Source organism: Psittacula echo (assembly GCF_963264785.1).
Source record: "Psittacula echo genome assembly, chromosome: 17".
NCBI lineage: Eukaryota > Metazoa > Chordata > Aves > Psittaciformes > Psittacidae > Psittacula > Psittacula echo.
In genome coordinates, this window is record NC_137753.1 from 8,003,435 (window position 1) to 8,028,189 (window position 24,755).

General features: G+C 60.7%; 1 protein-coding gene across 1 annotated transcript; it reads left to right on the plus strand.

The window, feature by feature from the left end:
- Positions 1 to 1,957: 1,957 nt before the first annotated feature.
- CROCC (ciliary rootlet coiled-coil, rootletin) lies at positions 1,958 to 24,290 on the plus strand (the record flags this gene model as incomplete). The annotated part of the gene is made up of 34 exons (XM_080631120.1): positions 1,958 to 2,092; positions 2,812 to 2,997; positions 3,069 to 3,152; positions 3,232 to 3,323; positions 3,404 to 3,569; positions 4,098 to 4,204; positions 4,290 to 4,496; positions 4,644 to 4,740; positions 5,475 to 5,570; positions 5,670 to 5,807; positions 6,652 to 6,815; positions 7,216 to 7,413; positions 8,111 to 8,255; positions 9,146 to 9,514; positions 10,263 to 10,456; positions 10,657 to 10,784; positions 11,464 to 11,615; positions 12,579 to 12,680; positions 12,770 to 12,904; positions 13,489 to 13,620; positions 13,688 to 13,926; positions 15,578 to 15,737; positions 15,835 to 16,002; positions 16,861 to 17,197; positions 18,144 to 18,271; positions 18,371 to 18,491; positions 19,192 to 19,352; positions 19,428 to 19,625; positions 20,493 to 20,675; positions 20,756 to 20,905; positions 21,446 to 21,628; positions 22,777 to 22,908; positions 24,057 to 24,173; positions 24,240 to 24,290. The coding sequence occupies 34 exons, from the start codon at positions 1,958 to 1,960 to the stop codon at positions 24,288 to 24,290; spliced, it is 5,355 nt and encodes a 1,784-aa protein (XP_080487246.1).
- Positions 24,291 to 24,755: the final 465 nt, after the last annotated feature.

Consider the following 24,755-nt stretch of genomic DNA (forward strand, 5'->3'; position numbering starts at 1 on the left):
TCAGAGCCTCACTGTGCCTGGCAGCGAGGCTGCGCACCCAGGTGAGGGATTACTGCTTCCACGTGCTTCCAAACACTTTTGATGCCCAAGAGGAATGTGGTTCCCCCCTCGGAGGGGCTGGGATGTGGTTTTGTGGTTCCCCCTCCTTGCTGGTGTCGAGGAGACCGTCTTGGACAGCAAAGCACAACACACGCTCGTTGCTTAGCAGTGGCTTTATGGTTGGGAAAGACTCCAGGAGAGGAAGGTAAGGAAAGAAATGGGGGGAAAAGGGGGGGTTTTGGCATCCCCATCACTGGGGGGAGCCTCGAGGCAGGGACCTGAAATGCCCTAAATCCCATCCATTCGCCCTGTCCCCCTCCCTGTGCATCTCCGGTTCTCTGGATGCTTCCCAAAGCCTTTGGGGCAGCGATGGGCTGTGGGTCAGAGCTGGGATTTAGCTCCGGAGCAGGGATACTCCAGCCCCCGCTGTGGGGGATTTGGAGCTCGGGTTGGGGATTTACCCACAGCTTTTCCTGCCGGACGGGGGCACAAAGGCCTCAATTACCCCAGCGGGGGTAAATTTACTGCCCTGGGGTGGCTGCAGAGGCTCCTGGTGGGGAACACACGCATCCTAAGGGGACTTTTACTGCATCTTGGCCTCATAGCAACCCCGCATGCTCCTCCCCGGAGCTTTTCCTGCCAGAGCAAACCCCGGGGCTTTAATGAGCTTAATGAGAGCCAGGGCTTAAGGAAAGGGCTCCTTTCCCTGTGGGAGCCAGCACCATCCTGCCGGGGGGGACAGCACCGCAGCGTAAGCCCGTTTCCACTCATTCTGGGCACGGGGATTGGTGGGGTTTAGTGTTTTACATCAGTTTGATCGTCCTCCTCTTGCCAAGAGCCTCCTTGGCCGGGTTTTAGTGACAAATCCCTGTGGATGGGGGGATTGGCAATGGCGGATGTTGAAGTGATCCATTGGGAGGCAATGGGACCCCTGAGGCAGCCAGGAAGAGGAGGGTCCCCGCTCCCGCCGTCACACAGGGAAGAGGAAGGCAAAAGGCCGGGATTTCGGGCTCATCCCGACCACGCATCCGCTTTCCTCTCGCAGCCCCAGAAGCTCCCAGGAAAGGGGTTTTGGAGCAAGGAGCCTGCAGCAAAGGGATGCCAAGGGCTCGGTGGCCGCCCATAGGGAGCCCATGAGCGATCCGGAGGCTGCGGTTGAGGTGGGGTCCCCACATTGTCCCTTCCTGGTCCCCCCCATAGCGGGATCTGGCGGCTGCTCTCGCGGGAGCGGCGGCACAGGGGGTGGATCAGGTTGGTTGGTTGCAGGAGGCACCGGTGCAGTGGGGTTTTGCCACTGCAGATGGGGTTTGGGGATGGGAAATGGCAGCTCTGGGCCGGCTCCATTGCTGCAGCTGCAGCTGGGGGGGGTTTGGGAGGGCAATGGGGAGATGCAGCCCCCCAGTGCTCATAGACACGGGTTCACTGATCCTGTGAGCGCCGCTGCAAAGCTGAAGTGGTTTTGGGATCACGAACCCGTGTTTGTCATCGGTTTGTGATCAGAACTGCAGCTTTGCAGTGGTTTTGTGCTCACAGCTATGAACTTGCAGCAGGTTTGTGCTCACAAATACAACTTTGCAGCAGTTTTGTGGCTGCAGCTGCAAATCTGCAGCAGTTTCATGACTTCAGCTGCAAATCTGCCGTGGTTTTGCGGTCGCACACACAAACCTGCGCTGCTCTTGTGATTGCAACTGCAGATCCACAGTGGGTTTATGAGCACCACAAGCTTCCCGTGGCCTCACAACTGCCTCCCATTGCATGTTGGGGCGCAGCATTTGCAGCTGGATGGGGGGAAAAGGCTTTTCATGGGGCAGGCTCAGCTCAGCCCCTTCCTCCCTGATGGCTCCATCGCGGAGCTGGATCCGTGTCCCGCTGCTCGCAGAGCTGCCCTGAGCCCGGTCCCGGCCCCGCAGCGGGGGCCATGTCCTCGCTGCTGTCCCTCCAGGAGGAGAACCGCATCCTGCAGCAGGAGCTGTCCCGTGTCGAGGACCTGCTGGCCCAGAGCCGGGCCGAGCGCGATGAGCTGGCCATCAAGTACAACGCCATCAGCGAGCGGGTGAGTCCCAATAGCCCCAAACCACCCTTTGAAACCCCACAACTCACCGCCATCCAAGCTGGAATCTTTGCATTCCCCATGCTGGGAGCTGGAGGTGCTGTGGCATCAATGGGAATTCCAGTGCCGGCTTGTCCAGACCTGTCCTGGCTTGCCAGGGCTTGTCCTGTGGGATGCACAAAGCATCCTCATCCCTGTTTTGTTTTCGGGAAGCAGGACCCCCTGCCATGGGCATCCTTCACATCCCTTCACCGTGGCGACGGAGGGATTCAGAAGGGCTTTAGGCAGTGGGCAGATGCTGAATGTGGCTCCTGGGGAGACCCGAATCGGGGCGCTGCCAGGATTTTGGGGGAAAGCCCCTCTGTTTGTGCCTGGTTATCCATAAAATACCCCAAATACTAGGATAACACCCCAAAGTGAATCACTGTGGCTGCAGCCGGGGTTCAATTATCCCGCTGCATGCCATGGTGGGACTTTGCTGAAGCCTCTGCTTCAAAGTTGGGGTATTTTTGAAAGCACCCCCAAAATTGCTTGTTCCTCCCCTCCCTGTGTGTGCAAAAGGGGGGGATGGAGAATATGGGGGGGTCCTACTTTGTATAGGACGCTCTGGAGCGATGGCTCGGTCTGGATGCGGGTGAAACTGGAGGATGCTCAGAGGGGGTTTAGCAGCATCCCTGTGGACGCAGGGGGTATCCTGACATCAATCCTATCCCACTTCCCAGCTGGAGCAAACGCTGCGGCTGGAGACGGGCGAGCGGGATGCATCGGAGAGCCGGAGCCTGGCGCAACACAACATCGAGCTGCGGCGCCTGCTGGAGGAGGAGCAAGCTGCCTACAAGCGCAAGCTGCAGGCGTACCAGGAGGGCCAGCAGCGCCAGGCCCAGCTGGTGCAGAAGCTCCAAGCCAAGGTAAACTCTTCCCAGGGGACACAGGGATGTGTTGGGGTCTCGGTGCCACCCTCCCCATTGCCTCCATCCAGGTGCTGCAGTATAAGAAGAAATGCGGTGAAGTGGAGCAGCAGCTACTGGAGAAGGCGACAGAGCTGGAGCAGGAGAGGCTGACGGTGAGGGATGGGTTCAGGGGTCCTCTGCCTTGAACCCCCCCCGGAGTGGGGTGATGCTGAGGGGATGCTGTCCCTGCAGAGCCAGCTGGATGTGAGCAGCGTGCAGCCGGAGGAGGAGGGCAGCAATGAGCTGGAGAACGCCCTGATCCGGCTGGAAGAGGAGCAGCAGAGGTGAGGGGGGGGTCCCTGAGGAGCTGTGGGACCCCCTTGGGGTGATGCTTTGAATGACCCCCCCCATTCCGCACCCCCAGGAGCAGCAGCCTGGTGCAGGTGAACTCGATGCTGCGGGAGCAGCTGGAACAAGCCAACGTGGCCAACGCGGCGCTGAGCGAGGACATCCGCAAGCTGACGGCCGACTGGGCACGGGCACGGGATGAGCTGGAGCAGCGAGAGGCAGAATGGAGGCGCGAGGAGGAGGTTTGGGGGAGACAGGGATCGCACAGGGGGCAGGGAGAGGGATGCGGGGATGTGGCGTGGAAAAGGATGTGGGGATGGGAGCGGGATGCAGGACCGCTGGGAAGGATGCGGAGTTTTGCATGGAGAACAGTTTGGGGGTGCAGGAGATGTGCCATATGATGGGAAGGGGATGCAAGGCACAAGGATGGAGGGATGTGGCATAGAAAGGGATGTGGGACCACCAGGAGGAATGTAGGACCGTGGGGGATGTTGCATGGAGAAGAATTTGGGGATGCAGGCGATGTGGCATGTGATGGGAGGGGGATGAGACCCCCAAACCTTGCCTTGCAGGGTGGGAGGGAATTGGGGTGGGGGTTATAGAGCACCATGGGGATGATGGCTGTGGCCATGGGGGTGTTGCAGGAAGATTTGGGGACCAAAAGGAAGCGGGATGTGGGGCCGGGGGGGTGCGGGTGCTCCACCGAGGTGGCCGCACGGGGAAGGACCCCACCACCGCGGTCAGCACCAACACGCTGCACCCCATAACAGACCTTCAACACCTACTTCAGCAACGAGCACAGCCGGCTCCTGACCCTCTGGAGGCAGGTGGTGGCCTTCAGGAGGCACTTCGGGGAGATGAAAGCCACCACGGAGCGGTCAGTGCAGTGCTCGGGGGGGGCTCACGGAGATCCCTATGGACGCGCACGGATCCCGGGTCCCATCCTGCGCCTCCCGGCACAGGGACCTGGCGGAGCTGAGCCACGAGGCCTCGCGGGCGGGCAGGGCTGCCCACGCCGCCTGCCTGCACCTCGCTGCCAACCTGCGCCTGGCCGAGAGCCAGGCGGGAGCGGCGCGGGAGCAGCAGGAGCTGCGGCTGGGGCAGCTGCAGGAGCAGTTGGCGGCGCGGGCGCGGGATGCGGAGCTGGAGAGAGCAGCCCTGGGAGCCCGGTACGAGGGGTCTGGGGCAAGGGGGGTGGGGGGTGCTGCTGGGGGGGCCCAGTGCTGCCTCGTGTCCCGGTGCTGCTCAATGTCCCAATGCTGCTCCATGTCCCGATGCTGCCCCGTGTCCCGGTGCTGCCCCATGTCCCGGTGCAGGCTGTCGGAGCAGGCGCTGGCTCTGGAGAGGTTGCGGGAAGAGAATGCAGAGAAGGAGCAAGAGGTGGAAGCGCTGAAGCTGCAGCTGCAGAGCTTGGTGAGTGCTGGAGTGAGTGGGGGGAATGGGGCTGCAGGGATGGGCTGGGGCACGGAGTGCCAATGTAATGTGTGATGTGCATTGGGGCAGGGAGCATGTGGAGCCAGGCTGGGAGAGCTGGGCTGGGGCAGCCTGGAGAAGAGAAGGCTCCTGAAGGGGAGACCTGAGAGCAGCTCCAGTGCCTAAAGGGGCTGCAGGAAACCTGGAGAGGGGCTTGGGACAAGGGCCTGTAGGGACAGGCCAAGGGGAATGGCTTGAACCTGCCCGAGGGGAGACTGAGCTGAGCTCTTAGGCAGAAGCTCTTCCCTGTGAGGGTGCTGAGGCGCTGGCCCAGGGTGCCCAGAGAAGCTGTGGCTGCCCCATCCCTGGCAGTGTTCAAGGCCAGGTTGGACACAGGGGCTTGGAGCAAGCTGCTCCAGTGGAAGGGGTCCCTGCCCGTGGCAGGGGTTGGAGCTGGAGGAGCTTTAAGCTCCCTTCAACCCAAACCAGGCTGAGGTTCTGTGATTCCATGCTGGAGCACGATGCGTCCTGCACACCTCGATGTGGTTTGTGCTGTAGCACAACCCAGTGCACGCTGAGCCGTGATGCACACTGGCGATGATGCATGATGCAGCCAGAGCACAGTGCATGCCAGAGTGCAGTGCCCGCAGGGGTGTACCACGTGCTGCATGTCTGGGTGTGATGCGTGCCGGGGCAATGCCCGCTGCACGCCTGTGATGCAGGGGGGTTTGCAGGAGGCTGCACGTGCCCAGGATCCGTCTCCAGCAGAGGTGGAATCGCTGCGCTCGGAGGTGGAGCTGCTGCAGCAGACCCTGCAGGACATCACCCAGGTGATGGGGACACCCCGGCCCCCCTGGCCTCAGTTTCCCCCCTTCTTTGGCTCAGTTTCCCCCCGGTGACACGGGGGGGGTCTCTCCCCTCTCCCTCAGGCCGTGCTGACGGATGACCCTGAGCAGCCCCCGCTGTCCCCCCCGTGTCCCCCCGCATCCCCTCACCGCAGCCTCTCACCCAGCGCCACTGCTGCTGCCGTGCACGCTGCCCTGTGCCGCCGCCAGCTCCAGCTGCAGGTGAGCAGGGGGCTGCGGGAGGAGGAGGATGAGGAGGACCTGGACAGGCTGGGGAGGTGGGACCGTGTGAACCTCATGGAGATCAACAAGGCCAAGGGCAAGGTCCTGCCCCTGGGTTGGGGCAATCCCAGCACAAACACAGGCTGGGGGAGACTGGAAGGAGCAGCCCTGAGGAGAAGAACCTGCAGGTGTTGGTCAATGAGAAGCTCCCCATGACCCAGCTTCAGTGAGAGCTTGAGCCCAGAACCCCCCCGTGTGCTGGGCTGCACCCCCAGAGCGTGAGCAGCAGCTCAGGGAGGGGATCCTGCCCCTCTGCTGTGCTCTGGGGAGACCCCCCCTGCAGCCCTGATCCAGCTCTGGGGCAGCAGCACAAGAGGGACGTGGAGCTGCTGGAGCGAGGGCAGAGGAGGCCATGGAGATGCTGCGAGGGCTGGAGCAGCTCTGCTCTGGAGCCAGGCTGAGAGAGCTGGGCTGGGGCAGCCTGGGGAAGAGAAGGCTCCTGAAGGGGAGACCTGAGAGCAGCTCCAGTGCCTAAAGGGGCTGCAGGAAACCTGGAGAGGGGCTTGGGACAAGGGCCTGTAGGGACAGGCCAAGGGGAATGGCTTGAACCTGCCCGAGGGGAGACTGAGATGAGCTCTTAGGCAGAAGCTCTTCCCTGTGAGGGTGCTGAGACGCTGGCCCAGGGTGCCCAGAGAAGCTGTGGCTGCCCCATCCCTGGCAGTGTTCAAGGCCAGGTTGGACACAGGGGCTTGGAGTCTTCCATCTCAAACCATTCTGTGCCTCTGTGATTCTATGTTGATGATGATGATGATGATGATGCTCACTCCTCTTTCCCCCAATCCAGGATGCCCGGGGCCAAGCAGATGCCAGCCGGGAGCTGGCCGGGAGCCTGCGGCGGGAGCTGGGGGACAGCGAGAGGCGTGTGGGGACGCTGCAGCGGCAGCTGGAGCAGCTCAGTGCTGAGGCCGAGGTCCTGCGCAGGTGCCTGCTGTGTGTCCGTCCATCCCTGTATCTGACCATCCCTGTGCACCCACCCCCTGCATCCTGGCCGGGATGTCCATCATCCGTCCCTCCACCCATCACTCCCTACACATTTATATGTGTGTCTGTCCCTGTGCATCCTGCCTTGTTGTGTATCCATCCATCCCTGCACATTTTTATCTGTCCGTTTGTACCTGGGTATTCTGCCCTATGTCCATCCATCCATTCATCCATACCTACATGTATGTTACTGTCCGTCTGTCCTTCTGTATCCTTCTCTGTCCACCCATCCATCCGTCCGTCCGTCCGTCCACCCACCCACCCACCCACCCATCCACCCATCCATCCCTACACATTTATCTCTGCACATCTGTCCCTCTGTCCCCATTCACTCCTGGCCCTCCCTCCATCCTGGCACACCGAGCAGCGCCCCATCCACCCCCCATCCATGTGTGTCCCGCAGGGATCGGCAGCGCGCGGAGGAGGCGCTGGCAGGGGAGCAGCAGCGCGCGGGGGCCCTGCAGCAGGAGCGGGCGCAGCTGCAGCGCCGGGGCGAGGGGCTGGAGGATGCTCGGGACGAGGCCGCCCGCGCCGCAGAGACCGCCCGGGGGCAGCTGGAGCGCAGGTACAGGGACGTGGGGACACACGCGGGGGGTGCTGCAGCCTGCCCCTGACCTGGGTGCTGCACCCCCAGCCGGAGGGTGCTGCAGAACTGCAGTGGGTGTTGCAACCTCATTCCCCCGCCAAAGGTGGGTGCTGCCACCCCTGCAATGGGTGCTGCAATCCCCCTGTGCAGATGGGTGCTGCAATAGTGGGTGCTGCAACCCCTGTCCTGGGGATGCTGCAATAGTGGGTGCTGCAACTCCTGTCCTGAGTGGGTGCTGCAATACTGGGTGCTGCAACCTCTGTCCTGGGGGTCCTGCAACCCCTGTCCTGGGGAGCTCTGCTATAGTGGGTGCTGTAACCCCTGTCCTGAGGGGTTCTGCAATAGTGGGTGCTGCAAACTCTGTCCTGTGTGAGTGCTGCAGCAGTGGGTGCTGTACCCTCTGTCCTGGGTGGGTGCTGCAGTGATGGGTGCTGTACCCCCTGTCCTGGGTGGGTGCTGCAGCAGTGGGTCCTGTACCGCCTGTCCTGGGTGGGTGCTGCAGTGATGGGTGCTGCAGCAGTGGGTGCTACAGTGGCGAGTGCTGTACCCCCTGTCCTGGGTGTGTGCTGCAGCAGTGGGTCCTGTACCCCCTGTCCTGGGTGGGTGCTGCAGCGATGGGTGCTGCAGTGGCTGGTGCTGCATACCCAGTGTGTGCTGCACCCCTGCCTTGCTGCAGCCAGCAGCAGCTGGAGGAGCTGGATGCGCAGCGTGCGGCGGTGCAGCAGGAGCTGCTGGAGGCGCGGGAGGCGCTGAGCCGGGCGGCGCTGGAGGCCGAGGTGGCGCGGGGCGAGCGGGAGGCGCTGGCTGAGGCGCTGAGCAAGGTGGGTCCCTGACACCCCCCATGACCCCCTGCAGTGGGTGCCCCCAGTGCAGCTGCCATGCAGCGGGTGCATCTCCAAGCAGCGAGTGCACACCCGCCATGCGTCAGGCTCATTCCTCTCTGCAGTGGGTGCTACCTTTGCCATGCAGCAGGCGCAATCCTGTGCAGTGAGTGCAACCAATGAAGTGGGTGCAACCCCTAAGCAACAGGTTCAGCCCATGCAGTGGGTGCAACCCATATGCAAGAGGTTCACACACGCCACCCTCTCCAATGCAGTGGGTGCAACTCTCAAGCCACAGACTCAGTCCATGCAGCAGGTGCATCCCCCATCTGCAGTGAATGAAAGCCCCATATGCAGTAGGTATAACCCTCATATGCAGCAGGCACAACCCCTCAGCAACAGGCTCAGCCCATGCAGTGGGTGCAACCCCTACAGCGGGTGCAGCCCCCAAACAGGCTTAGCCCTGCAGCAGGTTCTTCCTCATGCCCCAAGTGCCTGCACACAGCCCATCTGTTCCAGTCACAGTGTGGGGCACAGGGATGCTGCAGAGCCCATCAGCTCCGGTCACAGTGTGGGGCACAGGGATGCTGCAGAGCCCATCAGCTCCGGTCACAGTGTGGGGCACAGGGATGCTGCAGAGCCCATCAGCTCCGGTCACAGTGTGGGGCACAGGGATGCTGCAGAGCCCATCAGCTCCGGTCACAGTGTGGGGCACAGGGATGCTGCAGAGCCCATCAGCTCCGGTCACAGTGTGGGGCACAGGGATGCTGCAGAGCCCATCAGCTCCGGTCACAGTGTGGGGCACAGGGATGCTGCAGAGCCCATCAGCTCCGGTCACAGTGTGGGGCACAGGGATGCTGCAGAGCCCATCAGCTCCGGTCTCTCGGCAGGCGCAGGGGAGCTGCGGGTCGCTGTCGGCTGCGCTGCGGGAGGCGCAGGCCGAGGGCTCCCGGCTGCGGGACGCGCTGGCCAAGACGAGCGAGCTGGCGGCGGGGCTGGCGCGGGACAAAGCGGAGCTGAGCCGGGGCCTGGCGCGGCTGGAGGCGGAGCGGGACAGCGGCAGCGTGCGGGAGCTGCGGCAGGAGCTGGCGCTGCTGCGGGCGCGGCTGGAGCGCGGGCAGCGCGCAGGGACCTTGGAGCGGCTGCGCCTGCAGCGGGCGCGCAGGGCGGCGGAGGAGCAGCAGCGCTGCGGGGGGCTGCGGGACGAGCTGCGGGCGCTGCGGGACCAGCACCTGCGCCTGCGCCAGCACCTCGGGCAGGTGCGGGGGGCGCCGGGACGGGCATGGGGGGACTGGGATGGATGGAAGGAATGCTGCCGGTAACTGGGAGGGTGAAGGGAGGAACGGGATAACACCAGGGGCAACTGGGAGGGATGTGGAGGGTGCAGGGGTAACTGGGATGGTGAATGCGGTAACTGGGAGGGATGCGGAGAGTGCAGGGGTAACTGGAATCGTTCACGGGGAAACTGGGAGGGATGGGGAGGATGCCAGGGGTAACTGGGATGGTGAATGTAGTAATTGGGAGGGATGGGGAGAGTGCAGGGGTAACTGGAATCGTTCACAGGGAAACTGGGAGGGATGTGCAGGGGGCCACTGGGATGGTGAATGTGGTAACTGGGAGGAATGGGGAGGATGCCAGGGGTAACTGGGAGGATGCAATGGGACAACTGGGATGGTGCAAGGGGTAAATGGGAAGAGGGGGGACCGTGCATGGGGCTTTTGGGAGGGGTAGAGAGGGTGCATGGCCAACTGGGATGGTTCATGGGACAACTGGGAGGGATCAGAAGGGTGCAAAAGGCAACTGGGAGAGATAGGGAAGGTGCATGGGGCAAGCAGAATGGTGGGCAAGGCAAACGGGAGGGATGGAAATAGTGCATGGGGCAACTGGGAGGGTTGGGAAGGATGAATGGGGGAACCGGGAGGATGAAGAGAGCAACCGGGAGGGATGCTGAGGGTGCGCAGGGTGACTGTGGACACACGGGGCAGCAGTGCCATTGCTGTGCTGCAGGCGGTGCAGGAGCAGAGCGCGGCGGGCGAGGCGCTGGCCCAGGCACGGGCAGAGCAGGAGCGGCTGCGGGGGGATCTGCTGCGGCTGAGCCGGGCCCGCGAGGGGCTGGCCAAGGAGGGCGCCAGCCTGGCCGTGCAGCTCGCTGCTGCCCAGCGCCACGGGCAGGATCGGGCCCAGGAGGCGGCCGGGCTCAGGTGGGTGATGGACAGGGATAAGGGGTCCTCGCAGCCCTGAAGCCGGGCTCTGGGCAGTGTGACTGGTGCTGTTCTGGCCCTGGGCAGTGTTACTGGTGCTGTTCTGGCTCTGGGCAGTGTGACTGGTGCTGTTCTGGCCCTGGGCAGTGTTACTGGTGCTGTTCTGGCTCTGGGCAGTGTGACTGGTGCTGTTCTGGCAGGTCAGAGAAGGAGGGGCTGGAGAGCAGCATCTTCCAGCTGCAGCAGCAGCTCACCCAGCTCGATGCCCGCAACCAGCAGCTGGAGGCTGAGGGACGGAGCCTGCTTCAGGCCAAGGAGGCGTTGGAAGGTGAGGGGTCCCTGTCCGCATTACTCCGGCCGTCTCCATCTGTTCTTATACCCCCGCTTCCTCTTCCACATCCTCATCTCCATCCTTACCTCAATCACTCTCTTCATCCCCATCCTCATCCCTGTCCATCTCCATCTTTATCCTTATCTCCAACACTATCCCTGTTTATACTTCATCTGTATTTTCATCTCCACTTTCATCTCCATCCATCCGCCATCTTCATCCTCTTCCCCATCCTCATCCCTCATCCCCATATTCATCCCCATCTCCATCCTTATCTCAGTCCCCATCCTCATCCCCGTCCATCCCTATCTTCATCTCCAAAACCATCCCCATCTTAATCTCAGTCTTCATCCTCATCTCCAATACCATCCTCACCTTCATCCTCATCCCTGTCCTTCCCATGTTATCCTCATCTCCAACACCTTCCATCTGTACTCCATCTGTATTCTTATCCCCACTTTCATCTTCATCCATCCCTGATCTTCATCGCCATCCATCCCGTGTCTCCACCCTTGCCCATCCCCATCTTCATCCTCATCCTCTTCCACCCTCATCCACCTGTGGCAGGGTCATTACAAGCTCTTCTCTACCTCCGTGTGTTCCCCTGTGTCCCTGCTCCTGTCCCCCCACACCCCGGGGTGTCCCCACTGACACCCCACTGATGGGTGCCCTGCAGCGGAGCTGGGCACCGCGCGGCTGGAGCGGGAGCGGGAGCTGCAGAGCCGGCGTGAGGCCGTAGCCGCAGCCGAGACTGCGGCGGTGACCATGGCCCTGCAGCGCGCCCGTGATGGGCACCGCGCCGAGCTCGACCGCCTGCAGCAAGAGAAGGTGGGCGCAGGGGGGCTGGGTTTGGGGTGCAGAGCTTGGCGGGGATGGGGATGGTTTGGGGTACAGCGCTCATTCTTGGGATGTGATGCTGATGTTTGTGGTGTGATCTGGTTTTTGGGGTGACTTTTGGTCACAAAGATGCTGATGTTTGTGGTGTGATGCTGGTTTTTGGGGTGGAACGATGATTTTGGGGTGCAGTGATGAGTTTTGGGGTGCAAAGTTGCTGATTTTGGGGGCTTGCTGGTGATTTTGAGGTTCACTGATTTTTGGGGTTTCACTGATGATTTTGGGAGGTTCACTGTTGTCTTGGGGTTCACTGTTGTTTTGGGCTCACTGTTGGTGTTGGGTTCACTGTTGGGTTGGGTTCACTGTTGGTGTTGGGCTCACTGTTGGTTTAGGTTCACTGTTGGTGCTGGGTTCACTGTTGGTGCTGGGCTCACTGTTGGGTTGGGTTCACTGTTGGTGCTGGGTTCGCTGTTAGTGCTGGGTTCACTGTTGGGTTGGGTTCACTGTTGGTGCTGGGTTCACTGTTGGGTTGGGTTCACTGTTGGTGCTGGGTTCACTGTTGGTGCTGGGCTCACTGTTGGGTTGGGTTCACTGTTGGTGCTGGGTTCGCTGTTAGTGCTGGGTTCACTGTTGGGTTGGGTTCACTGTTGGTGCTGGGTTCACTGTTGGTGCTGGGTTCGCTGTTGGGTTGGGTTCACTGTTGGTGCTGGGTTCGCTGTTGGGTTGGGTTCACTGTTGGGTTGGGTTCACTGTTGGGTTGGGTTCACTGTTGGGTTGGGTTCACTGTTGGGTTGGGTTCGCTGTTAGTGCTGGGTTCACTGTTGGGTTGGGTTCACTGTTGGGTTGGGTTCACTGTTGGGTTGGGTTCACTGTTGGGTTGGGTTCGCTGTTAGTGCTGGGTTCACTGTTGGGTTGGGTTCACTGTTGGGTTGGGTTCACTGTTGTCTTGGGGTTCAGGAGGAGCTGGAAGCTGAGCAGATCCGGCTCGCACGGGAGCATGAGGTGCTGGCAGCCGAGCTGGTGTCGACGCGGCAGCAGCACGAGAGCGAGAAGCAGCAGGTGGGTGTCCTCATGTCCTCCCCAGCCCCGGTGTCCTCATGTCCTCCCCAGCCCCGGTGTCCCCCCGGGGCTGATCCTTGTCCCCGCAGGCACTGGCGCTGCAGGAGGAGGAGAGGGCGGCGCTGGCTGAGGCGCTGCAGCGGCTGCAGCGGGGCCTGGCTGAGGCCACGGCTGAGCTTGAGCAGCAGCGCCGGGAGGTCTCCAGCCACCAGGAGAAGGAGGAGGTGGGTGTGGGAGGTCCTGGGACCTCCCCATGGTGACACAGAGCCCCACATGGCCCCTACTGCAGCTCCCATGCCTGGGTGTCCCCTCCCAGTGCAACCCCCAACGCCTAAGCATCCCCTTGCGTTGCAACACCCATCACTGCATGTGCCCTATGTCCCCCTACTGCCACTTGCCCATGCCTCGGTGTCTCCCATGGCTCTCCCATTACAACCCCCTATATCTGGATGTCCCATATGTCCTCATCATTGCAGCTCCCCCTTAGCCCCCCCCTTACACTATTGCAAACCCCCATGCCTGGGTATCCCACATTCCTGGACATCCCCCTTATTGCAAACCCCACTTCCCAAGGCTCACTCCCTCCATTCCAAGAACCCCCACACACCTTGCAGCTCCCCCAGTGCCCCCCATCTTTCAGCCTCTCCATTGAGAGCCCCCCATTTCCCCCTTGCAACCCCCCTGGGTGATGGGGATGCTCAGGTGTGGTACCCAAGCGTCCTCATTCCTGCACCATCCCCATCACAATTCCCCCGGGATCCCAAACAAGCGGGACGCAGGGCTCAGGGTGCTGTGCCCCCCCCTGCAGAGCCTGGCAGCGGAGCTGTGCACCTTGCGGGCGCAGGCAGAGGAGGCAGCAGCGACCCACGAACGGGAGGCGAAAACCCTCCGTGAGCAAGTGACAGCAGCAGCCAAGCAGCGGGATGGAGCCCTGCGGGAGGTGACCCCCCCCGAGCCCCTTCCCACCATCCCAAATATCCCAACCCCTAACACCCCCCCCGGCGCAGGCGGAGGATGCGCGGGCGCAGCTGCGGCTGGTGGCGGAGGCGCGGGCCGCGGGGCGGCGGGAGCTGCTGCAGGCGCAGCGGGAGGCGCGGGAGAGCCGGGAAGGCCGGGAAGCGCAGCGGCGGCAGGCGCAGGAGGCGCGCCGGGCCCTGGGGGACGAGGCGAGGGAGAAGGAAGCGCTGCGGAGGTCCAATGAGGAGCTGCGGGCGGCGCTGCGCCGCGCCGAGGGAGAGCGCATCAGGTGAGGGGCGAGGGATGCTCGAGGGGGGAGATGCAGGGTGATGCTCAGGGTCGGGATGATGTGAAGGACAAGGGGCTGCTCAGGTTAGGGTGATGCTCAGGGTCGGGATGATGTGAAGGACAAGAGAATACCTAAGTTGGGAAATACAGGAGGTGGTGCCATGCTCAGGGTCAGAGAGATGCTTGGGATAGTGCAATGTTTTGGGTGCTCAGGGTTGGGGTGATGTGCAGGGTTGGGGTGAAGTGCAGGACAAGGGGCTGCTCATGTTGGGTGACCCAACAGTTGGAGTGATGTGTGGAGCCGGGGTAATATGCAGGACAAGGAGCTCCTGGAGTGATGCTCAGAGTTGGGGTGATGCTTGGGACAAGGGGATACCTAAGTTGAGAGATACAGGAGGTGGTGTGATGCTCAGGGTCAAGGCGATGCTTGGGATAGTGCAATGTTTTGGGTACTCAGGGTTGGGGTGATGCTTAGGGTTGGGGTGTTGTACAGGAAAAGGGGGCTGCTCAAGTTGGGGTGATGCTCAGGGTCAGGGTGATGCTTGGGACAAGGGGATACCTAAGTTGGGAGATACAGGAGGTGGTGCAGTGCTCAGGGTCAGGGTGGTGCTTGGGATAGTGCAATGTTTTGGGTGCTCAGGGTTGGAGTGATGTGCAGGACAAGGGCTGCTCAAGTTGAGAGATGCAGGAGATGGTGTGATGCTCGGGGTCATGGAATGCATGCAGTGATGCAGTGTTTTGGGTGCTCAGGGTTGGGGTGATGGTTGGGACAAGGGTATGCCCAAGCTGGGAGATGCAGGGGGTGATGCAGCAGCACCTTGGAGGGTGGTGCTTGTGGTTGGGATGATGCTCAGGACAAGGGGATGCTCCAGTTAGGAGGTATTTGGGGTGGTGTGTTGCCTTGGAAAGTGATGTCTGGAATTGGGGTAATGCTTCGGACACAGGGGTGCTCAGGTTGGGAAATCTATGGGTTAGTGCAATGCCTTGGAGGGTGGTGCTCCAGGTCAGGGCGATGCTTGGGGACAAGGAGATGGAAGTTTGGGCATGGGGAGGGATGCCTAGGGATGGGATGCACTGGAGCAAGGTGCTCAGTACAGGGGTTGCTCAAGAGGAGAGGTGTTTGGGATGGGGCAGTGCCTTAGAGAGAGTTGTTGAGGGACACAGAAACCTGGAGAGGGGCTTTGGACAAGGGCCTGTAGGGACAGGCCAAGGGGAATGGCTTGAACCTGCCCGAGGGGAGACTGAGATGAGCTCTTAGGCAGAAGCTCTTCCCTGTGAGGGTGCTGAGGCGCTGGCCCAGGGTGCCCAGAGAAGCTGTGGCTGCCCCATCCCTGGCAGTGTTCAAGGCCAGGTTGGACACAGGGGCTTGGAGCAAGCTGCTCCAGTGGAAGGGGTCCCTGCCCGTGGCAGGGGTTGGAGCTGGAGGAGCTTTAAGCTCCCTTCAACCCAAACCAGGCCGGGATCCTGTGTTCAGGGTGGCAGCGCGCAGGATGGAGGCTGCCCTGATGGGATGATAGCTGGGAAGGAGTACCCAAACCAGAGGGATGCTGGAGGATGGAGATGGCTTAGAGTGGGATGCTCAGGACAGGGCGATGCTCGGGCCACTGCAGTGCCCCTGTGGGTGACCCGGCCCTGTCTCCTCTCTCCCGCAGCCTGAAACGTGCCGGTGAGGAGAAGGAGCAGCGCCTGGCGCTGGTGGAGGACGGGCGGGCGGCCGCGGAGCGGGAAGTGACCGAGCTGCGGGCGGCGCTGCGGGAGCTGGAGCGCGCCCGCCTGGATGCGCGCCGGGAGCTGCAGGAGCTGCGCCGCCAGGTGAGGAGGAGGAGGAGGAGGAGGAGGAGGGTGAGACCCCCCCTCCCTTCATCCATTGCGGGTGTCCCCAAACCCAGCCCGTGTGCTCCGTGGGCAGGTGAAGGAGCTGGACAGTGAGAACAGCCGGAGGAGCAGGGAGCTGGGCGAGCTGCAGGCGCGCGTGGCCCTGGAGGAGCAGCGGGAGCAGGAGAGCCGCCGCGAAGCCTTCGGCCTCAGGCAGAAGGTGGCACAGAGCGAGGCCGGGACGGAGGCTGCCAGGAAGGAGGTGGGAGGGGGTCCCAAGAACCCTGTTCCTTGGTGCTCTGCATCCCCATCACCCCACAGCTCCGTGCCCAGCCTATCTGGTGTCCCTGTCTCCTCCCCCCATAACTCAGTGCCTGTTGGCCCCAAGCATCCCCATCACCCCATAACTGCCATACTCTGTCCCTCGATGTCTCCACTGCTCTGTTGTTTGATGCTATGCCCCTGGGTGTCCCCATTACCCCATTGCTCAGTCCCTGATGTTGCTGTCACCCTTTGCTCTCTGCCCTGCATCCTCAGAGGTCCCTTGCATGCTCCATTGGTTTGTGTCTTGCAATCCCATTGTCTCCTAACTCTGGGTCTGGTGTCCCTGGGTGTCTCCATCACCCCACCACTCCATCCTGCATCCCTGGGTTCCTTACGCTCTGTGCTCTATCCCTTGGGGTCCCCATCATCCCATTACTCCATCCCCTCCTTGCCCTCCATCCCCATCACCCATTGCTCTATTCTCTGTATCCCTGGGGTTCCACCATCACCCCATTGCTCCATCCCTGGAGGTCCCTGTCACTCCATTGCTCCATCCCCTGCATCTCAACCTTGCTGCTGTGTCTCCTGCTTCCTTGGTGGTCCCTTATCCCCCCAATTGCTCCATCCCTGGGGGTTCCCATCACCCCAATTGCTCCATCCCCACATCTCCACGCTGCTGCTATGTGCCCTGCATCCTTGGGGCTTCCCCATCACCTCATTACTCCATCCCCTGCATCTCCACCCTCTCGCTGTGTTCTCCGAATCCCTGGGGGTTCGCTATCACCCCATTACCCCCCCCCCTTGCACCCCATCACTCCCATCACCCCATCGCCCCATCTCCACCCGTGTTCCGCAGCTCCAGCACCTGCAGCAGCGGCTCTCGGAGGCGGAGGCCGAGTTCCGGCAGCGGGAGAAGGACCTGGCCCGCAGCCTGGAGGAGGCTCGAGGCAACGAGAAGAAGCTCTTGGCCGATGCCCGCAACCTGCAGCTGAAGGTGGACGCGGCGCGGGGCGAAGCGGCCGAGCTGAGCCTGCGCCTGAGCGCGGCCGAGGGCCGGGCGCAGGGGCTGGAAGCGGAGCTGGCGCGCGGCGAGGAGCTGCGCCGGGCCACCGAGACCCGCCTGGGGGGCATCCAGTCTGCCCTGCGCCGCACCATGGGCATTGGCCGCGCTCGGGCTGGCTCCCCCGGCAAGGGTGAGGGGCTCCAGGGACCCCCGTGCTTTGTACCTTGGTTATAGGGGAGAGCATTCTGCTGCAGTGCATCCCGCTGCAATGCTCCACCCCCGGCATCCTTGCGGGTTCCCCATGTCCCATTCTTCCAGCTCTCACATTCCTATTGCCCTGTTGCTCCATCCCCTGCATCCCCATCACCCTGGTGCTCCATCTTCTTCATTCCTATCACCTTGTTGCTCCATCCTTTGCATCCCCATCATGCTGTTGCTCCATCCCCTGCATCCCCATTGCCCTGTTGCTCCATCCTCTTCATCCCTATCACTCTGTTGCTCTATCCTCTGCATCCCCATCATGCTGTTGCTCCATCTCCTGCATCTGCATCATCCTGTTGCTGTGTCCGCTGCATCTCTGGGGTATCCCATACCCCATTACTTCGTTCTTGGGAGTCCCCTATACTCCACTGCTCCATCCCCTGCATCCCTGGAGGTTCCCCAATCACCCTATAACTCCATCCCCTGCTTCTTTGGGGTTCCCTGTACTCCATTGCTCCATCCCTGGGGGTTCCCATAACACCTTTCCCATAACACTCCACCTCCTCTATCTTCATCATCAGGTGCTCCATTCCTTGCACTCCATCACACTTGCTGTGTCCCCTGCAATCCTCGAGGTCTCCCATACCCCACTTCTTCATCCCTGGGGTCCCTCATAACCCCATTGCTCCATCCTCTGCATCCCTGCGGTCCCCTGGTACCCATTGCTGCATCCCTGGGGTTCCCCTATCAGCCCACTGTTCCACCCCCTACATTCCCGGGGTTCCCTATACCCCATTGCTTCATCCCTTGGGTCCCCCATCACCCTGCTGCTCCATCTCTTACATCCCTGTATCCCATGGGTGCATCCCACTGTGGCACATCCAACTCCAGCTTGCCACTCTCCCTCGAGCGCCGCCCCCATTGTCCCCATGCAGGTGGGGGACTGGAGGGGTCATTGAGCCCTGGCTCATCCCCGGACCCCGACGCAGCATCCGAGCCCGAGGCGGTGCGGGCGGCCCTGCGGGACTTCCTGCGCGAGCTGCAGGATGCGCAGCGGGAGCGGGTACGACCCCCCCTTCCCTTTCCTCCCCTTCCCTTTCCTCCCCTTCCCTTCCCCATCGCACCCAAAAAGCCCCCTTTTCACCCCATTTTCCTGCCGCAGGAGGAGCTGCGGGTGCAGGTGGGCAGCCTGGGCCGGCGGCTGGCGGAGGCAGAGGAGCAGCGGGACAGCACCAGTGCCCGGATGCAGCAGCTCCAGAAGCTGGTGGATGAGAGTGAGGAAGGTGATGGGGGCGATGGTGTTTTGGGGGGAACCCCCCCCTAAATTGTGGGGTTTGGGGTGATTTGTTCCATGCTGGAGCCTCACCAGTGAGTGGGGAATCTGAGGCACAGGGAGGGTGATGAATGGGTGGGATTTCTTCCATGCACGGCCCCAAAATTCCTGGTACAATTGGTCAAACCCCCCATGGAAACCCCATGAACCCTGGTAAAACCCCAATGCGTGCCTGGTAAACCCTGGTGAAACTGCCCCTGCATCCCCTTTGAACCCCAGTAAAAGTGGTAAAAGCTCCCATGCATCCCTCTAAACCCCACTGAAAGTGGTAGAACCCCCTGTGCATTCCCCTTAAGTCCTTGTAAACCCCCCTGCATCCCAGTAAAGCCCAGCAAAACTGGTAAAACCCTCTGTGCAGACTGTAAATCCCCCCAAAATGGGTAAACCCTTGTGCATCCCCCATAAATCGCCATAAAATGGGTAAAATCCCCTGTGCATCCTTCAGAAATCCAAAAAAATGGGTAAGCCCCCCGTGCATCCCCCATAAATCCCAATAAACCCCTTTGCACCCCTGTAAACCCCAGAAAAATGGGTAAACCCCCCTGTGCATCCCTATAAATCCCTGCATCCCCACTAAAAGTGGTGACCCCCCCCGTGCAGCTCCCATAGATCCCAATGCAATGGGTAACCCCTGCCGTGCATCCCCGCAGGGCGCCGCAGCGGCAGGGAGCTGAGCAGCGCGCAGGCAGCGCTGCTGCTGCAGGAGGAGACGCTGGCGCGGGGCGAGCGGGAGCGCCGGGCGCTGCAGGCCAAGGTGGCGGCGCTGCAGCAGAGCCTGCGCGCTGCCGAGGGCGAGCGCCGCGCCGCGCAGGTGAGCATCGCCGTGCGGGATGCATCCTGCCCTGCATCCCCATCCCAGAGTGCTCCATGCGGGGTGGCCCCGCAGGAGAGGGTGAGCGTGGAGCGAGCCGGAGAGCTCAAGGATGCCAAGAGGAGGCTGGAGGTGGCCGAGAGCAGGAGCTCGCGCCTGGAGCTGCAGCAGAAGGTGCTGGAGGGTGAACTGCAGCGCGCACGCGCGGCCCTGGGGGAGCGGCAGGCGGAGGTGCAGGCGATGCAGGACCGTGCTGAGCTGCTGCAGAAACAGGTATCCAACAAGGGCATAGAGTCAGATAGGATCACAGGTTTGGGTTGGAGGGACCTCAAAGCTCATCCATTCCCAACCCCTGCCACGGGCAGGGACCCCTTCCACTGGAGCAGCTTGCTCCAAGCCCCTGTGTCCAACCTGGCCTTGAACACTGCCAGGGATGGGGCAGCCACAGCTTCTCTGGGCACCCTGGGCCAGCGCCTCAGCACCCTCACAGGGAAGAGCTTCTGCCTAAGAGCTCATCTCAGTCTCCCCTCGGGCAGGTTCAAGCCATTCCCCTTGGCCTGTCCCTACAGGCCCTTGTCCCAAGCCCCTCTCCAGGTTTCCTGCAGCCCCTTTAGGCACTGGAGCTGCTCTCAGGTCTCCCCTTCAGGAGCCTTCTCTTCTCCAGGCTGCCCCAGCCCAGCTCTCTCAGCCTGGCTCCAGAGCAGAGCTGCTCCAGCCCTCGCAGCATCTCCATGGCCTCCTCTGGCCTCGCTCCAACAGCTCCACGTCCCTCTTGTGCTGCTGCCCCAGAGCTGGATCAGGGCTGCAGGGGGGGTCTCCCCAGAGCACAGCAGAGGGGCAGGATCCCCTCCCTGAGCTGCTGCTCACACGCTGTGGGGGTGCAGCCCAGCACACGGGGGGGTTCTGGGCTCAAGCTCTCACTGAAGCCGGGTCATGGGGAGCCTCTCATTGACCAACACCTGCAGGTTCTTCTCCTCAGGGCTGCTCCATCCCATCTCCCCCAGCCTGGAGCTGTGCCTGGAGCTGCTCCTACCCACATGCAGGACCTTACCCTTGGCTTCCTCATCAGTTCCTCTCAATCCCCATGGCCCAGACGAACATTAACTGATGCATTCACCGCTCTTGGTGTTCTGGCTGTAGCTGGCAGACAGCGAGCAGCGCGCCGGCACCTTGCAGCAGGCGATGCAGCGCCTGAGCACGGCCTTGACGGACACCAGCTCCAAGGATGCTGCGGCGGTGGCCGATGGCACCGTGGTCCACGAGCGGCTGCTGCAGCTGCGGAGCGCACTGGCCGCGGGCGAGCAGGACCGCCGGGCGCTGCAGGTGGGGTGAGCAGCCTTGGGTGCGGGTACCCGCGGGGTGCCTGTGCCGGGGGGGGTCAGTGCCGGGTCCCTGCGCTGCAGGAGGGGCTGGAGGTGGCACGGCGGGCGCTGGCTGAGGCAAGGGAGGAGAAGGCGGCGCTGCGGGAGCAGCTGCGGGAGCTGCGGCAGGAGCGGGAGGCGCTGCAGCGGGGCAGGGAAGAGCTGGAGGCGCAGGTCCGGCAGCAGCAGGAGGTGAGGGCCGGGGGGGCTCCCCTTCATGCCGGGATCCCTGCATTCGCTGTCCTTTGCCTCCGTGCAGCTCCATCGCCTGCTCCATCCAGCCTGTTTTGACCCCATGCAGCACCTATTGCCCCCCCCGTGCAGCATCCTTTGCCCCCCCCCCCCCCCCTTGGATCACCCTATGGACCGCTCTAAAGCCCCAGCACCCTCTTTCCCCTATGCACCCTTTAACCTTCCCATGCAGCACCCTATTGCAGCTCTCTGCATTCTTTAACCCTGCCGTGCAGCACCCTACACCCCTTTGCCCTCCCATACAGCACCCTTTGCCCCCCCTTGCATCACTCTGTGGACTCCTCTAGAGCCCTAGAATCCTCTTGCCCCCATGCAGCAACCTTGAACCCCTCCAGTAAAGGAGGGAAGGGGTGCTGCTCATCCCAGCACCCTGTTGCCGCCATTCAGCATCCTTTCCCTCCCACCCTTGCTCACCCTCTGGACCGCTCCAGAGCCCAGCATCCCTTTCCCCATGCCCACGGCCGTGCTGCCCGCCCGCAGGCGCTGCTGCAGCAGCAGCAGGAGGAGCACGGGGGGCTGCAGGAGCAGCAGGGGGGGCTGCAGCAGCGGGCGAGCAGCCTGCAGCAGGCCCTGGCCCGCGCGCAGCGGGAGCGGCGGGAGGCCGAGCGCTTTGCCCTGCGCCTTGAGAAGGACAAGGGCGCCCTGAAGAAGACCCTGGACAAGGTGAGGGGGCACTCGGGGGCATCGCGCCCATGGGGGTGCCAGGACACGCACCCGTGTGCCAGGGCTGGGAGCACAGCAAAGGCAAACCCCGAGCCCCAGCTTGTTATACAAATAGGCAGTGCGCTTTGTATGTCTGTTGTGTGCTGCTCCGCTATGCGCAGGGTCTGCATGCACTTAAATCTGTGTTTTAGATATGAAATATGTGAAAAATGTGTCTTAATCTACCTTATTTAATATATATCATCTGTGGTATTTTATATTATATGTATTATCTCATTCTATTCCATTCCATTCTATTCCATTCTATATATTCTCTTGTGTGTATATATATTATCGGCTACAATTTTATTATGTACATTATCTGCTATATATTATATATGTAATCTATTTTTGTGTTATTTATAATCTATATTTTATATGTATTATCTGCTCTATTATATATATCTTATCTACTCTATAGTATATGTAATCTGCTCTATTTTATATTATAATATATACATTATTATAGATCTATAATACATTACATTAATATATATGTATATATATGGAGTATATATATAATACATATACACATAAAAAATATATATGTATATATACATGTAATATATATTACATTAAATCTGCAATCTGCTGTATTTTATAGTGTATATAATCTATGTGGTTTATATCATATATTATCTGCAATATATGATACAAATAACCAACTATATTTTATATTACATATCAGCTGGCAGGGGGGTTGGAACTAGATGATCTTAAGATCCTTTCCAACCCTAACTATTCTATGAATCTGTGATTCTATATGTATAATCTTCTATATATTAGACAATCTGCTATATTTTATATTACATAAAATTTATATGTAATTTCTATATTTCCTATGCATTATATATGTTATTTTCTGTATTTTCCATGTCCTGCATCTCTCATTTACGCTACTCCCATGTCCTGTATCCCTCATTGCTCCATTCCCATGTTCCAGTGTCTCTCACTGCTCCATTCCCATGTCCTGTGTATCCCACTGCTCCATTCCCATGTCCCAGTGTACCTCTCACTGCTCCATTCCCATGTCCCAGTGTATCTCTCACTGCTCCATTCCCATGCCCCGATGCCTGTCTCACTGCTCTATTCCCATGCATTCCCCGCAGGTGGAGCGGGAGAAGCTGGAGGCGCAGGAGGCCTCGCTGCGGCTCTCTGCAGAGCAGGGCCGGCTGCACCGCTCCCTGCGTGCGGCACAGCAGGAGCTGGTGGAGGTGCAGCAGCGCGTGCGCATGCTGCAGGTGGGTGCCATGCAGTGGGGGCTGCCCACCCGCTTGGGGTGGAGCCCCCGGCCCCACCTTTGCCTTGCAGCAGTGTGGGAATGGGGACTCATCCTGGCATGAAGGGAGGTGCTGGTGCATGTACTAGGATGGGGCTGGGCCCACTTTTGGGGTGCTTTACAGCCTGGGGCGATGCTGGTGCTTGCACTGGGATGATGCTGGGCTCATCCCAGCTTGAAGAGAGATGTTGGTGCCTGCCTGGGATGATGCTGGGGCCTTTTATGGGCTTCTTCCAGCCTGGGGAGATACTGGTGCATGTACTAGGATGGGTCTGGGCTCATTTTTGGGGTGCTTCGCAGCCTGGGGAGACGCTGGTGCTTGCTCTGCAATGATGCTGGGTGCAAGCCAGCATGAAGGAGATGCTGGTGCTTGCCCTGGAATGGCGCTGGGCTCATTTTTGGGGTGCTTCCCAGCCCGAGGAGATGCCGGTGCTTGCTCTGGGTTGATGCTGGGCTCATCCCAGCATAAAGGGAGTTGCTGGTGCTTGCCCTGGGATGGGGCTGGTCTTGTTTTTGGGGTGCTTCACAGCCTGGGGAGATGCTGGTGCTTGCTCTGCAATGATGCTGGGTTCATCCCAGCATGAAGGGAGGTGCTGATGCGTGCTCTGGGATGAGGCTGGGGCTTTTTATGGGCTTCCTCCAGCCTGGGAAGGTGCTGGTGCTTGTACTGGGAGGGTGCTGGGCTTATGCCATCATGAAGGAAGGTGCTGAGGGTTGCACTGGGATGGTGCTGGATTCTTCTGGGGGCTTATTCCAGCTTGGGGAGATGATGTTCTTGCCCCAGGATAGTGCTGGGCTCATCCCAGCATGAAGGGATGTGTTGGTGCTTGTACCGGGATGGGGCTGGGCTCTTTCTGGGGTGCTTCCCAGGTTGTGAAGATGCTGGTGCTTGCCCTGGGATGGTGCTGGGCTCTTCTGGGGACTTCTTCCACCTTGGTTTGATGCTGGTGCTTCTACTGGGATGGGGCTGGGCTCTTTTAGGGGTGCTTCCCAGGGATGCTGGTACTTGCCCTAGGATGTGGCTGGGCTCTTTGAGCTCATTCTCTGTTGGAAAGAAGCTGGTGCTTGCCCTGGGATGGGGCTGGGGTGACACCACCGCTGCCCATGCAGGCACTGGCACTGGAGCACCCATCTCCACCGAGTTCCAGGCCCTCTCCGGAGCTGCAGCGGGAGCTGGAGGCTCGGGAGCGCATCCACCACCACCGCATCCGTGGCCTGGAGGAGCAGGTGAGGGGGGGCACTCCGGTGGGGGACACCCTCATGTGCCCATCTCACCCCAACCCCACCTTCCAGATCGCGCTGCTGAAGGGGCAGGAGCTCCACCGTCACCCCACCAGCATCTAGGGAGCCTCCATGGACCCTTCCATGGGATGCGGCTCTGGGCAGCCTGCTCTGGATGAAGATGTCCCTGCTCCCTGCAGGGGGATTGGACTCCATGAGCTTTGAAGGTATCTTCCAACCCAAACTGCTCTGTGATGCTCTGCCACCTGCAGAGACCGGCACAACTCATCGCATAGGTGATGGAGGAAGCATTCCCTTCCGCATGCTCAAAACCCACATCTGTTCGTGTCTCATCGTTCCCTTTTCTGGCACTTTACCAACAAGATGGCACTTGTGTATTTTTGATACAAATTGGGTGGGTTTTCCCATTTTTTATGGCTATTTTTAACAAAAGGTTTGGAATTACTCCTCGTTTTTAGCCCTGTCTCTTCACCAGCCAAGCTACTTGATTTATCCCCCCCCAGTCCGTGATGTTTCACAATTCCCAACACTCACTGGATCCTAATTTTCTCCTTTTTCTAACCAAAA